General features: G+C 35.8%; 1 protein-coding gene and 1 non-coding gene across 2 annotated transcripts; both read right to left on the bottom strand.

Annotated features, from left to right (window-relative positions):
- Positions 1 to 6,966: 6,966 nt before the first annotated feature.
- Positions 6,967 to 9,501, bottom strand: LOC130974318 (GTP-binding protein SAR1A-like). The gene is made up of 3 exons (XM_057899141.1): positions 9,211 to 9,501; positions 8,994 to 9,125; positions 6,967 to 7,574 (listed from the first exon to the last, which is right to left on the bottom strand). Exons 1-3 carry the CDS (start codon positions 9,337 to 9,339, stop codon positions 7,254 to 7,256), a joined length of 582 nt encoding a protein of 193 aa, XP_057755124.1. The 5' UTR covers positions 9,340 to 9,501; the 3' UTR covers positions 6,967 to 7,253.
- Positions 8,232 to 8,357, bottom strand: LOC130978478 (small nucleolar RNA snoR83). Its single transcript, XR_009086119.1, has one exon. It is a non-coding gene; the product is annotated as a small nucleolar RNA snoR83 (small nucleolar RNA).
- Positions 9,502 to 16,503: the final 7,002 nt, after the last annotated feature.

Genomic DNA, 16,503 nt, shown 5'->3' with positions numbered 1-16,503 from the left:
TGGCATGTTTCTGACATGGTGGACATGTCTTTACGAAATCTGTGGCTTCCTTTTGTAGAGTTGGCCAATAAAATCCTGCCCGGAGTACTTTTTTGGTAAGCGCTTGTGCTCCGAGATGATTGCCACAGATGCCACTATATACTTCTTCTAGCACTTCCCTTGTGTTGAAAGTCGGCACACATTTTAACAATAGTATTGAGATCCCTCTTTTGTATAGAGTATTGTTTATGATAGTGTAGTATTGTGCCTCCTATTTTAACCTCTTTGCCTCCTTTTTATCTGTGAGAAGTGTCTCTGTTTTGAGGTAATTAATTATGGGAGTCATTCATCCTTGATCCTGATCTGTTATGGTTAGGACTTTTTCTACTTCCAAGATTGACGGGTTTTGTAGCATCTCTTAGATGAGGCTTCTATTGTTGCCCCCTGGTTTGGTGCTGGCTAGTTTTGAGAGTGCATAAGCTCGGGCATTCTGTTCTCGGGGTATGTGACGGACCTCATATTCCTCGAGTTGTCCGAGTTGTTCCCTGGTTTTGTCTAGGTACTTTTTCATTGTAGGATCTTTGGCTTGGTAGCTTCCTGCTATTTGTGAGGTGACCACTTGTGAGTCACTGAAGATAGTAAGCTTTTGAGCTCCAACCTCTCTAGCCAGTTTCAAACCAGCTAGTAGTGCCTCATATTCAACTTGATTGTTTGAAGCAGGGAACCCGAATTTGAGGGAAAGTTCGATTTGGGTTCCCTGGTCACTTTCAATTATCACACCTGCGCCACTTCCAGTTTTATTTGATGAACCATCTACGTAGAGATTCCACTCTGTAGGGGTTTTTGGGGTGTCTGTAAATTCTACAATGAAGTCGGCCAGGTATTGCGATTTGATGGCTGTTTGAGCTTCGTATTGAAGGTCAAATTCGGACAACTCAACTGCCCATTGCAGAATTTTGCCTGCTAGGTCTGTTTTCTGTAAGATCCCTTTTATGGGCTGGTTGGTCCGAACCCTAATGGTGTGAGCTTGGAAGTATGGACGAAGTCGCCGAGATGTAAGTATGAGAGCATAGGCAAATTTTTCTATTGTTTGGTAGTTTAGCTCGGATCCTTGTAATGCTTTACTGATGAAGCATACGGGTTGTTGCCCACTGTAGTCTTCTCAAACTAGTGCTGAGGCTACTACCCGACTTCCTACAGCGAGGTATAATATGAGTGGTTCTCCTTCCCGTGGCCGAGTTAGGATGGGTGGTTGTCCCAAGAATCTTTTGAAATCTTGGAAGGCTTATTCGCACTCTGTGGTCCATTCAAACTTCTTTCCCTTCCTTAGGGTGGCGTAGAAGGGGAGAGATCTTATTGCCGATCCGGCTAGAAATCTGGACAAGGCTGCCAACCTTCCGTTGAGTTGTTGTACCTCTTTGACGCAAGTCGGGCTCTTCATGTCGAGTATGGCCCGATATTTATCCGGATTTGCCTCGATTCCTCTTTGTGTGAGCATAAAATCCAAGAATTTGCCAGCTTCTACTGCAAAGGTGCATTTTGTAGGATTGAGTCGCATGACATGCCTTCTTATAGTGTCGAATACTTGGGTTAGGTCGGACAATAGCGTCTCTTCACTTTGTGTCTTTATTAACATGTCATCCACATAGACTTCTATGATTTTTCCGATGTGATCGGTACAGACCTTATTCATTAATCTCTGATAAGTAGCTCCCGCGTTTTTAAGACCGAAAGGCATGACGATGTAGCAGTAGTTTGCTTTTGGTGTTAAGAATGAAGTTTTTCTTGGTCGGGTGGATACATTGGGATTTGATTGTATCCCGAATATGCATCCCTAAACGAGAGGTATTTATATCCGGAGGAGGCGTCTACCAGAGCGTCGATACTTGGGAGTAGATAAGGATCTTTTGGGCAGGCTTTGTTGAGATCAGTGTAGTCGGTGCACATTCGCCACTTTCCATTTGATTTTTTCACCAAGACGACATTAGCTAGCCATAGCGGGTACTTGACTTCTCTTATGAATCCTGCCTCCAGTAGAGCTTGTACCTGCTCTTCCATAACTTGGGATCGTTCTGGTCCGAGCTTTCTTCGTCTCTGTCGTACTGGCCGAGATCTTGGGTAGACCGCCAGCTTGTGGCACATTAATTTGGGGTCTATGCATGGCATATCTGCGGCCTTCCACGCAAAGAGGTCGACATTATCTCGTAAGAACTGTACGAGTGAATCTTTTATATCTCCTTTTAGGATTGTACCGATATTGGTTGTTTTGTCTGGGATGTCTCCGATCTGGATTTTCTCTACTTCACCTTCAGGTTGTGGACGGAGTTCTTCCCGCCTCTGGACTCCACCAAGTTCGATTGTATGGAATTATTCTCCTCTGCCTCTGAGGTTTAGACTTTCATTGTAACAGCGACGCGCCGTCCTCTGGTCCGCTTTTATTGTAGCTATTCCTTCTGTAGTTGGGAACTTCATACATAGATGCGGAGTCGAGATTACTGTGCCGAGCTGATTTAGTATTGTCCGACCTATTAATGCATTGTAGGCTGAGTTCACGTCGACCACGATGTAGTCTATCTTGAGTGTTCTTGACTAGTTTCCCTTTCGAAAGGTTGTGTGTAGTGAGATGTATCCAAGTGGTTGAACTGGGGTGTCTCCTAGTCCGAATAGGCTGTTCGGATATGCTCTGAGTTCTTTTTCTTCCAGTCCGAGCTTGTCGAAGGTAGTTTTGAACAGGATGTCGGCAGAGCTCCCTTGGTCTATCAGTGTGCGGTGGAGATTTGTGTTTGTCAATATGATAGTGATGACTATAGGATTGTCGTGTCCTGGGATGATGACGGATGCGTCTTCCTTGGTAAAAATGATTGTGGGGATGTCGGGTGTTTCTTCTCTTCCCTCGACATGATATACTTCTTTAAGATATCTTTTGCGAGATGATTTAGAGACCCCCCTCCCACAAATCCTCCGTGTATCATGTGGACATGTCTCTCGGGCGTGCGAGGTGGTCGTTCAGTCCGTCCGACATCTTCATCCCTTCTTCTTTTTCTGGGATCGTCTGCTCGACTTGCCAAATACCGATCTAGCTTTCCCTCTCTTACCAGTTTTTCTATGATATTTTTCAGGTCGAAACATTCATTGGTTGAATGTCCATGGATTCAGTGATATCCACAATATTCATCCCGGTTTCCTCCTCTTTTTTTGCTTTTGAGTGGTCGGGCTGGAGGTATCTTTTTAGTATGGCATACTTCCCTGTAGATATCCACAAGGGACACTCAAAAAGGAGTATAATTGTGGTATTTTTTGATCTTTTCCCCATGTTGATCTTTTTTCTTGGATTCTTTGTCCTTATCTCGGGAGGAATAGGAGAATCCGGACTTTGAGGTCTCTCCTAGTCGAGAGTTTTCCTCCATGTTGATATACTTCTGTGCTCGCTCTTGTACCTCATTTAGAGATGTGGGGTGTTTTTTCAATATGGAGTGACTAAACGACCCTTCTTGCAAATCGTTGATGAGGCCCATGATGGCCGCTTCTGTGGGCAGACTTTGTATGTCTAGACATGCCTTGTTGAATCTTTTCATGTACCTGCAGAGACTTTTTCAATCTCCTTGTTTGATTCCTAATAGACTTGGGGCATGCTTGGTTTTGTCTTTCTGGATAGAGAATCTGGCTAGAAACTTTTTGGCCAGGTCGTCGAAGCTTGAGATGGACCTGGGGGGTAGATTGTCGAACCACTTAATCGCCGTTTTGGTTAAAGTAGTCGGGAAGGCTTTGCAGCGGACGGCGTCTGAGGCGTCGGTGAGATACATTTGACTCCTGAAATTACTAAGGTGATGGCTGGGATCTGCCGTGCCATCGTATAAAGTCATATTCGAGAATTTAAAGTCCTTAGGGATTTTGGTCTTCATGATCTCCCTAGTGAATGGATCTTGATCTTTGCGAGAGTTGTCCTCATGGGTGCATCGAGTAGCTTTGGCTTTGAGATCGGCTTCGAGTTTTAGAAGTTTATCTTCTAATTCCCGGCGTCGCCTTATCTCCCTTTGTAGATCCTTCCCAGCTTCTCGCTGATGTTGGGCTTCTTTTTCAAGTTATTTTAAATGATCTTGAAGCGCCTCTAGAGCTCTCGGGTTTAGTGAGTCTTTGTCCTTGTTAGATTCCGGGGTATCTTTTGGTGTAGTATCCGCGTTTTTGTGCGACGTTCTATCTTCTAGATCTGAATCGTGGTCGTTGTCATGGTCGTCTGCCATAGTGATAGGATGACTTCTAGGTTCCCCGGCAACGGCGCCAATGTTCCGTGGGTCACCTGAAACTGTAGGTCGATCTCGGATGAGATTTTCTGTACTGGTTGGAGCTGACATTCCCGGCTAGTGAAGGACTGCTGGAGCGGTTGGGTCCGACTTGTTGAACTGAGTGATGCAGCTGATTCTTTGTCACCGGAGGGTGGGAGGTACCTGCAAATGACTCCGATGCTTAAGTTAGCAAGGGTATTAAGCAGGTTTTTAGTAGAATCAGAGTATGAGTTATACCTGGGTGCTCCAGTGTATTTATAGAGGTATGGAGTGACCTTTTTAGATAAGATAAGTTAGTTATCTTATCTTATCTTATCTTTGAGCGAGGTCATCTTATCTTCAAGGGAACCGCTCTTATCTCTAGAGGCTTGGGCTGCCTTAGGATTTGGGTCATGTTCCTCTGTTGGGCCCTTATTGGGCTTTTCCTGGTGATTTGGCCGAACTCTTTAAAAAAGAGGTCGAACGGTCTGACCTGAAGAGGTCGGTCGTCTTGTCAGTAGAACATCCCAGGTCGGACAGCTCGACCCAGGGTATGAACACTCGGGTTTCCCCGTGGCCCTCAGTCCTTTCGGGCGTACGGGAACGGGTTCGAGCATTGGTCTCGGCTCGTCCGTTATCTCCTCCCCGATTTCCCTCACGGCCTTCCGCCCTCCTGAGTGGAGAGCGGGTGCGGGATAGGCTCGGCCAGGGTCCCTGCCACGGGAGGGGCGATATTGATCTCGTGCCGCTAGCTCGCGTTCGAGATTTTGTACCATGTGTCTGAGCTCCTGCATGATCCTTGCGTGGTCGTCTCCCGTTCCTCTAAAAGGACACCTTTCGGGAGATCGAGAGCGTTGGTTTTCTCTTTGTGTTACGTGTCTCGACTGCTCGCAGGAGGCGCTTGCAGAGCTCACCCTGCTCCTCATGCGAGCTCCTTCTTCTTCGCGAAGCTCGTCCGAGTGTGGGAACAACGCTGCCATTCAATCCAGGTCCCCATAGACGATGCCAATGTTCGGTTGCTCGGGTCCGAAGCGGATTTGGTACGATGGAGTTCGAGAATTGGTGGGTTACTGGATGCCTGGCCTGGGAGAGCTCCGGAGGGCAGGTGAGCGAGACTCTTCCGAGCTAACGAGGAGGGTGGTGCCACTTGCAAGGACTCCAATACTCAAGTTAGTGTCCGTACAAGAGGCGACAATTAGGGTAAATGGGGTGATGTATCTGGGGGGAGGGGTAGGCCATCCCTTTATATAGTCTGTACTAGAGTGGGTCCCACATGTGCAGACCCTCTTTCCTAGAAGTTTTCTTTCCAGCTGTCTAGGGGTTCTGATGAGGTAGGGGAGTAATGTGAGTTGGCGGGTCAGAAAACCCGTCGGGTCAGCTCTCGGGGATAACCCGAACCCAATTTGCTTGTGGGTTGGGCCAGAACAATAATTAACTCATTTAGTTCTCTATTCCCAAATTCCAATATCCTGTTGCAATCTCCCCCTCCCATTGTACCATTTTAGCATTTTTTTTTCCTTTTAAAGCGACAAGCGGGTGTTGAAGACTAGGCTCGACCCAAAATAAAATTTAATCCATATTTTTCAAATTTGAATTTTTTATTTTTGTAATATTTAGGCCAATTAAAATTATATTTTGTGATATTTATTATCAAAGATTGTCCAATCTATCTCACCAAATATATATATACTTTGTAATATTCGGTCCAAAATGATATTGTATAATTAAAATATATATTTATAGAGAAATTAATATGTTATGCTTTTATATTTCATTAATATTTTTATATTATATAATATTATTTTTACTTTAAAATAATTTAATTTGATATAAATTAATATTTGTTAAATTTAAAAAATTATATACATTAATTATCTATGAAACACGGACACTTAGTTGAGTTGTAGTGTCCGCATATCGGATACATTTTATTTTTAGACACAACACTAATCCGACACGCGTGTCTTCTGTATCCAACCGTGTCTCATTAAAAAATTCTTCTACAGACACACCTAGATACCATCACATGTCAGCATATCTAGCTTTATTCTTTACATATATTCTTGAAATGAGTTTAGAAATAATATATACTATTAATTATTAAAGCAAAATATTCTGAATACTTTATATAATTAAATAAAGACATTAAAAATAATTAAAAAATACTTTATATTTTAATATTAATAAAATATTAAAATATCATTATAATTTATTTAAAAAATATTTTATATTTTATATATATGTCATGTTCACGTATCTTATAAAAATTTAAAATTCGTGTAATTTAAAATTCGTGTGTCCGCATGTCCCGTATTCGTGTGCGTGCATCATAACTAATTATATATCTAAAATCTAGTTGATCCATTTTAACCCTTTTAGTTCAAATTAATTTAAAATTAAGTTCAAATATTTAAAATAAACCCTATAAAATACAAAAATATTATTTATATACCAAAATTAGCCACTAATGTATTTATGTATAAATATATGTATAATTTAATTTATTTTCAATGTGTATTTGTATTCCAATATATATAAAAACATTAATTTTTATATCTCTATCATTTATATCTTGTTATCATTTATATCTTGTTCTCAATATCTTGTCATATTCTTAGAATCAATCGCAATCGCAACCTTAAGGATTATCCTATTGACGTTTTACTAAACACAAGCCAGGTAAGAAATCAGACCAAAACTATGTAACCTTTGCATTCTGAGTATGTATCAGGAAACAGGAACCAAAGTGGATTGAGATTCTTCCAAATTGATTAGTCTCTGGCCAGTCATAATCACCCTACAACACAATCCAGCATTTCAAAGAACAAGGGACATTTCACCAAAAGAATCTTTGAAGATACAAATCTTAATTATCATGTAATATTACTGCACTTGTACCAAATAATACAATCAAATTCATCAAAAGCAAAAAACAGTGGCAAAAACTATTCTGAAGATGTGCTACTTGGACAAAGGAAAAGGGGTAACAAACAAAAAAATGATGCTGGAATTCTACTTGATGTATTGGGAGACCCACTTGAAGCCGTCGCCGTATCCCATCTTGCGGACGATGCTGCACATGAACACTTCGAGAGGTCGAAGGTTGGAATCCGTGAGATTGATCTTGCCTTTGCCCGTGGTGAAATTTGTCAGGCCGAGATGATATCGTAGCTCCTCTTCCGAAGCTGCGTATGGGATGTCGATCTTGTTTCCTAGCACTAGAAACGGAACATTTGCCAAGGCTTCGTCTGAAAGCAACGCGTCAAGCTCCTTCTTCGATTCTGCAAACCTCTCCTTGTCGTAGGCGTCTACCAGATAAACAACAGCATCCACCTGAAAAGCCGAAACCAGTGAAACTCTATATCCTATTTGGTAACTGTTCAAGGACAAATAAACAGAGTGACACAAACCTGTTTAGAGAATGAGACGGGTATAAGAGTAGGCAAGAATCAAATGCCTCTATCCTAAGATAACTTTTCCAACTTTCTATCCACCAAAAATCTAGAGACAACTGACTCTGTCATAATTGTCACAATGTTTCTGTCTCGAGACACTTACCAGACACAACCTAAAAGAGTTAAGCTACTAAAGAATCGATCACCAATCTTCAAGAAGTTATGGTACAATGGAATATAAGTCAAGTCAAACTACGGTAAGAGCAGAAAAGAATCAATGAATCAAACCCCAAACCCTTGTATGGATTGTTGAATAAGCAAGGAAATGCATCTAGGGACTAAGCAACAATTATGAAACAAAACTCAGTCGTCATTACTAGATACCTCTTCTCCGAGAGGTGAAAAAATATATCAATTCACAATTATATATTCTAAATGTATAATGCATAAAAAGGATGAGTCAATCACTTTTTTGGGGGGGGGGGGGGGGGGGGGGTGTTCTAATAGTTAGATTTTTGTGCTGATCTAAGTACGTTAAGTCTCCCTCTCAGTCTTGTAATGTTCTTGTTTTAGAATACATTAGGGAGCAAAGAGGACATGTTTGGAAAGTCACTAGTAAACACCTCCTGGAAGTTCATTAAGGGGTGCTATCAGCGAAAACTTCCACTTTCAATATCTGCCTCTGATGAATCAGATAACTACAGAGAGCTTTATCTGGGATTAAGAAGGCATAGATTGCAGGATGAGTAAGAACTTATGCAAATCAGCCTAGTTACTATTATTAACAAGAAGAATGAAACAGAAAAAACTGTAAGAGTTTGAAACAAAAGGATCACAGGAAAAAGGAGCAAGACCAAAAGCACTTAAAGTGAAAACCAGCACTCCATATGGAAAATGAACACTAATGAACAGACCAGATTGGAAGTAGGTGATATGCTATGTTAAGTTGAAACGATTCGCAACCAAGGAGCATAGACACTCCACTGAGCTGCCTAGCAAGCACACCACGAACTCTAACAGTTAATGACACTCGTCCAACACACTTGTCACTCGTGGCCAATTAATAAATAAACGAACCTCTTTGAACACACTGTAACATAGCCAATCAAGATATAATATAATTGGCTATAGGAGCACTAGTCACCTTGTCTAAGAAGCAATTTGTCCCATCAATGAAACAAAATAGAATGCTTCAAGGACTCAACAGAAAACAAAGTGAACAACCAAGCTCCAAAGCATCACCACAAAGAAAAATCCACTTTGGCAATTGCTAAATCATTACAAATTATCACTGGACATAAATCAGAAATTGAGAAAAATAATAAACAAAGCAAAAACTCAAAATAACGATTATAACCTTTGCATAGTAGTCTTTCCAGACTCTGCGAGCAACTTGGTGGCCACCCAAATCAAAAGCCTTGAACTTGATCTTGCCAATGCTCAATTCCTCGGAAGTGGGGTGTTGGGTAGGTTGATGCTGAACTAATCTCTGAAATTGAAACAAACCCCAGAAAAATTAAGAATTAAAAATCTCATCTTTTTAAAGTATTTTCAAAGGGTATTGAAACAAGAACCTCGTCTTTGAGCATGTGAAGGAGGGTGGTCTTGCCGGCATTATCGAGACCCAGGAAGAGAATCTTGGCTTCTTTTTGCCAAAGGCCGAGGGAGGCTAGAATGCCATAGAACCAATCAAAGAGGAACATGTCTTGAGAGATCCAAACCCGAAAGTGAAAAAGGGAAAAGGAACAAGATACAGATCGCAGGTTTGAGGAACGATGATTGAGAAGGGAAGCAGATCTTGGGTTGGGAGATACAGATCCTACATCATGTAATGTTTTTGTCTCTTTTTTTGCATTTACAAAAAGCATGTGGTGGCAATGCAATGCACCAATCTATTCTTTTATTTATTATTTATTTCTTTTTTCTGAAAAATTCATGTCATTTAAATATTAATATGTATTATGTTAAATAATTTAATTGAATATATTTAATAATTTTAGTTGTTACTTTTATATAAAATTCGTTTTTTGAAAATAATTATCTAATTTTATACTAATTTTAAATAAGATATGAAATATCAAAATTTATATACTAAATAAGAACGTAACTTAAAATAATAGAAAACCAGTTGAATTGGATTAGTGAAATGTTTTTGTTAATAAGACCCAATGACAATAATCTAATCAACATATATTAAAATATTTGATTCAAACACTCAGGGTGTATTTGGATTGTAAAAAAGAGAAGCTTGTTTGAATTTTTTGAACATTTTATTTTTATATTTGGCACCGTTTTTATTTTATAAACGCAAAAATGATTTCAGTTTTCAATCCACGTTTATCAAAAACTAAAAATTCTAATTTTTCTGTTCATCTTTTTATGTTAGATTAAATTTTATGTTCTATGTATCAATTATATCCTTGATTATTTATATGTTTATTGTTTATTTTTATAATACTTTTTTCTAATACTCTCTTATCATATTATTATTTTTTATAAAATTTTTGTTTTTTTATGAGTTCTTTTATTGTTATTGTTATTTTTTTTTTATGAAATATTTTTTTACTTTGTATTATAATTTTATTAATTCTAATAGAATACTAAAGAATATTGAGAGTACTAAAAAAATTAAAATTTATTTAAATATTTAAAATAAAATTATAAGATAATATAAAATAATTATTTAAATTCATGTCATTTTTTATCATTTTTCATCTAAAAGTGATTTTGAATAATGTAATCCAAACAATATTTAGTTTACTATAATCCATTTTGAATAAAAATTACGAAACATAAACTATATTAATACTAACTCACTTTTGATCAAAATCAATTTTATACAAACATCCGTTTACAAACGATAATCCAAACACGCACTTAATAGCTCAAGAATCATACAAAACCAAAATAAGGCTAGTTTGAAAAAACAGTTTAATTAAGTTATTTTAGAAAAAATAGTTTAAACAATAAATAACTATATTAATAGTAGTTTATAAATAAGTTATTTTGTATTTAGATTTTAAATTTTAAAAGTACTTATTTTATAAAAATATGATAAAAAAAATAATAGTATTATGAGAAAAGTCATTTTTTTAACTTCTCTATAAGTTTCATAGTTTCTTAAAAAGCTGCAATTTAATTTAAAAATTGTACTAAATATTAATATTACTACTTTTCATAAATAAAAAATTTAAAAATATTATTACTTTTAAAATTTTCCAAATGAAACCTAAATACTATCATGTAATTTTCTTATAAAAATAGAAACAATTATGCATCATCTGAGATCATCGTAGATTTCATCACTTGTTAATTCTTATCAAAGATTTTCAAACATATTTCTCTTACTTGTGTATCATTTCACATTTTAATAAGACTTTAATTTTCCAAGTTCCAACAGCTCAATGGAGGACAGCTTTGGGGACCAATGATGTTGGTGTTGGTTGGCTGGCTGGCCTTAGTGAGTTGTATGTAACTTATTTATTATATTTCACTTTATTTATAAAGATTTAGTTATTTTATATTTTAAAAATACATATTAAAATTATAAATTAAAAATATTAAAAATACAAAAAAAATTAAATTTTTAACATATTTATTTTATATTTATTATATATCTTTAAGATACATATTAATTAAACTTTATTTATAATTTTTTTGTTAAGATAATTAATTTTGTACAATAATTAAACTTTTATGGGCTAATCTTATATTGAACATTATTTAACTATATTAACAAGATATTGAATATTTTTTATTTATTATTTAAAAATTATGTTTTTGACATACTATTGTAATTTGAATATTCATTTTCCAGCTATTCGATTGATAATTGTAAACCGTAGCTAACTATTCTCTAACCCTAAGTATGTAGATGATTAAATACCATTATAACTAAAATTGAAGGACTCAAACTAGTCTCTTACCCTTAAATGAGAAGAAAACTTTGCTAATCTTGGTTTTAAGAGTTGCAACTATATTAAATGAACTTCATATTGTTTAACATTGAAAATTTAAGTATATTTGATAGAACTATAATCTATTTTTATATTTTACAAGTATTTTCTTATGATTATTGGTAAATTATCTAAAAAACCAATATACTTAATTACTTAAAAGAAAAAAAACTCAATTACTAAATCAAAAAATATGAAAAAACAATGAGGGAAATAAACAACCTAAACAATGAAATAAAAAAAATAGAATAAATCTTTTTATTAATTAATTATTAATTATTTCAAATTCTGAAATTTACAAAAATAAGGATTTCGAATTAAACCACAACAATTACACCCATTACCATGCTAACTTCCCTATTCTATTCACAAACTCTGGTCTACAGAGTAACCTAGCCGCTACTTCACTTTTCCAATCTCTGGTTAGACGTCGCCTAGATTCTAGCCGCCGCCGCCCAGTCCTCAGCCGACGTCGTCCAACCTCTCTGCGAACTTCCGATCGAGCTGCATAAGCCCTAGACAACTTTCTTTGTGCTGCCCAACTGCCACCAGTCGTGTAGCCTCCCCCTCAGCCCACTGCCGCCCAGACCCCAGCCGCTGTTGCCCATTATTCAGCTAACAGCGTCACACCTCTCTGCGAACGTGCGATCAACCTCTTCGCAAACATATCTCAAACAACCTCTTTCGCGCTACCCACCCACCGCCAGCCGTGCTTCCTCCCCCGCAGCCCATTGCCGCCTAGACGCCAGCAGCCGCCCATCCTTTAGCCGGTAGCGTCCCCTTTAGCAATAGATCCGCGAACAACATATTTTGTCATATGCGACTGCATTTTGGTACGTTCATCCCCCCTTACGTGGAGTGAAGGGAGCTTGATCATGGTTGTTGGTTCTGTTCATTCATCTCCTTCTTCTTCTATTTCAATAGCCAGTTTAGGATGGTCATTTTAGTAGGTATGCGGATTGTTATTTTGATTCTTATATGAATGATTATTTTTATTGGATTGAGTTTAGTTATATATAATCAAAATATGTTGGATGTTCAATTCATTATATATACGGATGATTATTTTTTATCCTTAAGTGGATAGTTATTTTTACTACGAGTCAGGGGCATCGGTGGCGGCATGTGGCAAGCCTAAAGTGGGATGATTATTGATGAAGGTGGGAGTGACAGCCGGTTGAAAAAGAAGAGGGTATTGGAGTGAAATGCTTTGGTAAATTAGAATTTGAGATGATTATTTTTTTAGAACAACTAGGTGAATTTTTTTTATTTAGGTAATTTGTGGAATATTTTTTAGTTTTTACATGTATTGGATTAAATCTGCAACCTATTATTCAGATTATTTAGATTTTCTATTGTCTTTCTAGCAGAATTCTTATTGAATTACACGTTCACTCAAATAGTCAAGTATCACACAATTCTCGTTACTTCACTCTTCTGCTCAAGGCACATTGACCTATATCAAATTATGATTTAATTTGGTAAAATTTTTTAAAAGAATATCTGTATTTTTGAAAAATACAACATTTTTATTGTTTTGTATTTGATAAATAAAAAAATAATTTTTTATTAATTTTTATAATTTTATTAATTTTTTAATTAGAAACTTTTTAAATATCCTTTGTTAGAATAATATATTTGTTTTGAAATGTTTATTTTTGTGTTTGATGTAGAATAAGTTATAAGATCTTATAAAAAATATTTTAGATTAGTGTGTGTGTTTTTTTTCAAGTAATAACCAGTAAAGATTTAATTATAAATTTTATATAATATAAGAATTTTATTATAAATTTTTAATTTATAAAGATCTAACTAAAAATTTGTAAAATTATAAAGACTAATAGAATAATTAATCTATAAAAAAATCATATGCATGTGCTTATAATTTTTTGAGATAAATACTAATTCGGTACTCGAAAGATTCTGTCGCTGACAAAATGGTACTTAATCTTTGTTATTAGCAAAATAATCGCTAAAAGATTTTAAAATTTGACAAAAGTGACCAACCGTCAATTGACTTACCTAAAGTTTAGGAGTGACATATCAATTAACAATTATCATAATTACAAAAGTTACTCACATTTAATTCTTATAATTTTAAAAACACCACAATTTCAATTTTTTAAAAATCCTAATCCTTTTTTTTTTCTCTTCTTCTTCCGCAATTTTCTCACTGCACATCCCCAACAATTTTCCTTTCTCTTTTCCTTCATCACTCATCCCGATTTCCTTCCATTCGAGCCTTTTAGGTTTATCTCCATCTTTCTCTGTTGCTCCATCCTCAACCTCTTCCGCTCGTAATTCTCTGACAAAAAATTGTCACTAGATACTTTCCATATGATCAGGATGATGCCTCCGAAATAAGAGTTTTTGGTTCTTCACTTGCTTGTTTTGGTTCTAATTTTGATTCTTTAGACTTTAGAACTGATTATTGTTATTACTGCTGATGTGGATTCCTATTGGAATTCCAAGCAAAACCTTCTGTTTGGCCAGGGATGGTAGATTTAAGGGCGGGGTTGGGGATCACGGTGAAGAAATTAGGGATGGTTCCATTAGAGAATTGAAGGGTAAAGTTGAGATATTTGTATAATTGTATCAACGTTCGTTCGAAGAAGTTGTTAAGATGTTGGTGTTGGTTTTGTTAAGGTGAGAAATTTGAAGAGAATATGATTCCATATTTTCATAGTTATGAAACTTTTGAGAATTAGAGAGTAAGGAAATAATAACAATATAATATGGGCAAATTTTTATTTTTGTGAAAGGGATTGATTGAGTTTGGGTGGAAGAATGAGGATGAAAGTGGGTTTTGGCCTTTTAGAGTTGGAAGCTGCAGAAAATTTGAGGTGGGAGGAGTGATTAGGGTTTTTAAAAAATTAAAATTGGGGTGTTTTTAAAATTATAAAATTTAAAAGTGGATAACTTTTTTAATTATGATAATTGTTAACTGGCACGTCATCCCTAAATCTTAATTCTAGGCAACTCAATTGATGACTGGTCACTTTTGTCAAATTTTAAAATCTTTCGTAAATCATTTTGTCAATAATAAAGATCAGATACCATTTTATCAGCGTTAGAATCTTTCGAGTACTAATTTGTATTTACTTCTAGTTTTTTAAAACTAATTTGTACATATTAAAATTTAAAAAGTATAATATAATTTTTATATATGAATATCTATATTTATTCTCATTATTTATTATATTTGTGTAAACTAAAATAGGATAAAGTATATTTTTTGTCTTTTAAGTTTGGCAAAAATTTTAAAAATATTTCTAAATTTTATTTTATTTTAATTTTATCCCAAAAGGTTTTTATTTGCATCAAATATACCTATGACAGCTAAATTTTAAAAAAATTTAAGACCAGTTTGATAAACCACTATTTTATGGTTTATCTTTTGCTAAATTGAGTGGATTTTATCAATTATTCGCACACTTATTCATATAAACTGCATGGTTTTACAAATCCTTCCTAATTTTGTTCCATGATTGAAAACATGCTTTCTAAACCTTTAAATTGTTAATTTTTAATTCTCTTTTATTATCATTAGATGCTGTGATGTGTTTGTGAAGTATTTTCAGGTTTATAGGGCATAAATGGCTTAAAGGATGAAGAGGATGCATGTCAAAATGGAAGGAACACAAAAAACTAAAGAGATTGGAAGCGAGCAGCAATGCGCACGCATGGCTGACGCGTGCGCGCACATTAGCGCATTTCACAGTGACGCATACGCGTGACCGCGTGACAAGCGCAAAGGACCTGCGACGGGTACGCGTGACCGATGCGTACGTGTGATAGAACGTCACGTGCTGCACTTATCAGAACTCGCTGGGGTGATTTTTGGGCTGATTTGGACCTAGTTTCAAGTCCAAAAATGCAAACTAGGGGTAGGGATGCAGCTGAGACTCAAGGAGACTACACTTTACTTCTCACTTTTAGTTTTGTTTTTTATTTTTGGGGGAATTCTAGTGAGAGAAACACTACTTCTCCTAGAGTTCTTAGCATTCTTAGTTTTTACTTTTGGATTGGATATTGAGAGAGCTGCTACTACCTTCGATTGAAGTCTTCATCGTTATAGTTTGCCTTTCTATCACTCTACTCTTTTCTTTTCCATTTAATTGCTTGTGGTCATATTTGGATATTGCTAATTTTGAATTTATTAATGCAATGAATTATTTTATATTTAGTTCCATTACCTGTTTGATTTCTTTCAATTAATTATCAGCTCCAAATTTGCTTTTATTAATTTAATTTTAATTATCATGTCTCCTATCTACTCCCTTTACATGTTTGTGAAAATAGCATTCATGTTAATGGAGTAGAGCTCCCAACTTGACTTTGGAGTTGATTAATAGAAAACCCTTGAGTTGGAACACTCAAGTATTAATTTGTAATTGGAAATTGTTGGCTAACTCAATTTTCACTAACTGTAATCCTTCTTCTCTGTGACGTGATTAGGACTTGTGAATCAGAGTTAGTGTTATCTACTTGATTTTCCTTTATTAGTTAGAGAATAACTAAGTGGAAGCAACAACATTTTACTATTATACTTGAGAAAATCAACAAGGATAGAAACTCTAATTAATTTTCTCCTAGTCAAGGCATTTTATTTAAATACACAACACTTCTTGTTATCATTCATCGCTTTAATTCCTTGCCATTTAATTTTCTGTTCTCAAACTTCAAAAACTTCTCAAAAAATTTATAACCAATAAATTGCATCTTGTGTCAACTCTTTGGAAAATGACCTAGAATTTCTGCTCCCAGATATTTAATCTTAATTGTGACACAAATTAAATTGGTAGTGGAAATTTCGTCGGTTAAGACTGTACTTGCAACACTGTTTTTATTAAAATTTCTTAACCGACATTTTTCCACCCATCACAATCCAACAATAGTGTATGATAATTA

The sequence above is a fragment of the Arachis stenosperma genome, chromosome 4 (genome assembly GCF_014773155.1).
Source record: "Arachis stenosperma cultivar V10309 chromosome 4, arast.V10309.gnm1.PFL2, whole genome shotgun sequence".
NCBI classification, from domain to species: domain Eukaryota; kingdom Viridiplantae; phylum Streptophyta; class Magnoliopsida; order Fabales; family Fabaceae; genus Arachis; species Arachis stenosperma.
Note: the sequence above shows the minus strand (reverse complement) of the source record. Positions and strands in the feature narration are given on the sequence as shown.

Bases quoted from the DNA above. Each gene is read 5' to 3' on its own strand.
- LOC130974318 (XM_057899141.1), bottom strand. From the start codon at position 9,339: ATGTTCCTCTTTGATTGGTTCTATGGCATTCTAGCCTCCCTCGGCCTT. The intron at 9,126-9,210 runs GTTCTTGTTTCA...TTTCAATTTCAG, and splicing joins TTCACATGCTCAAAGACGAG to AGATTAGTTCAGCATCAACC. The intron at 7,575-8,993 runs GTTATAATCGTT...TCGGCTTTTCAG, and splicing joins GGAAAGACTACTATGCAAAG to GTGGATGCTGTTGTTTATCT.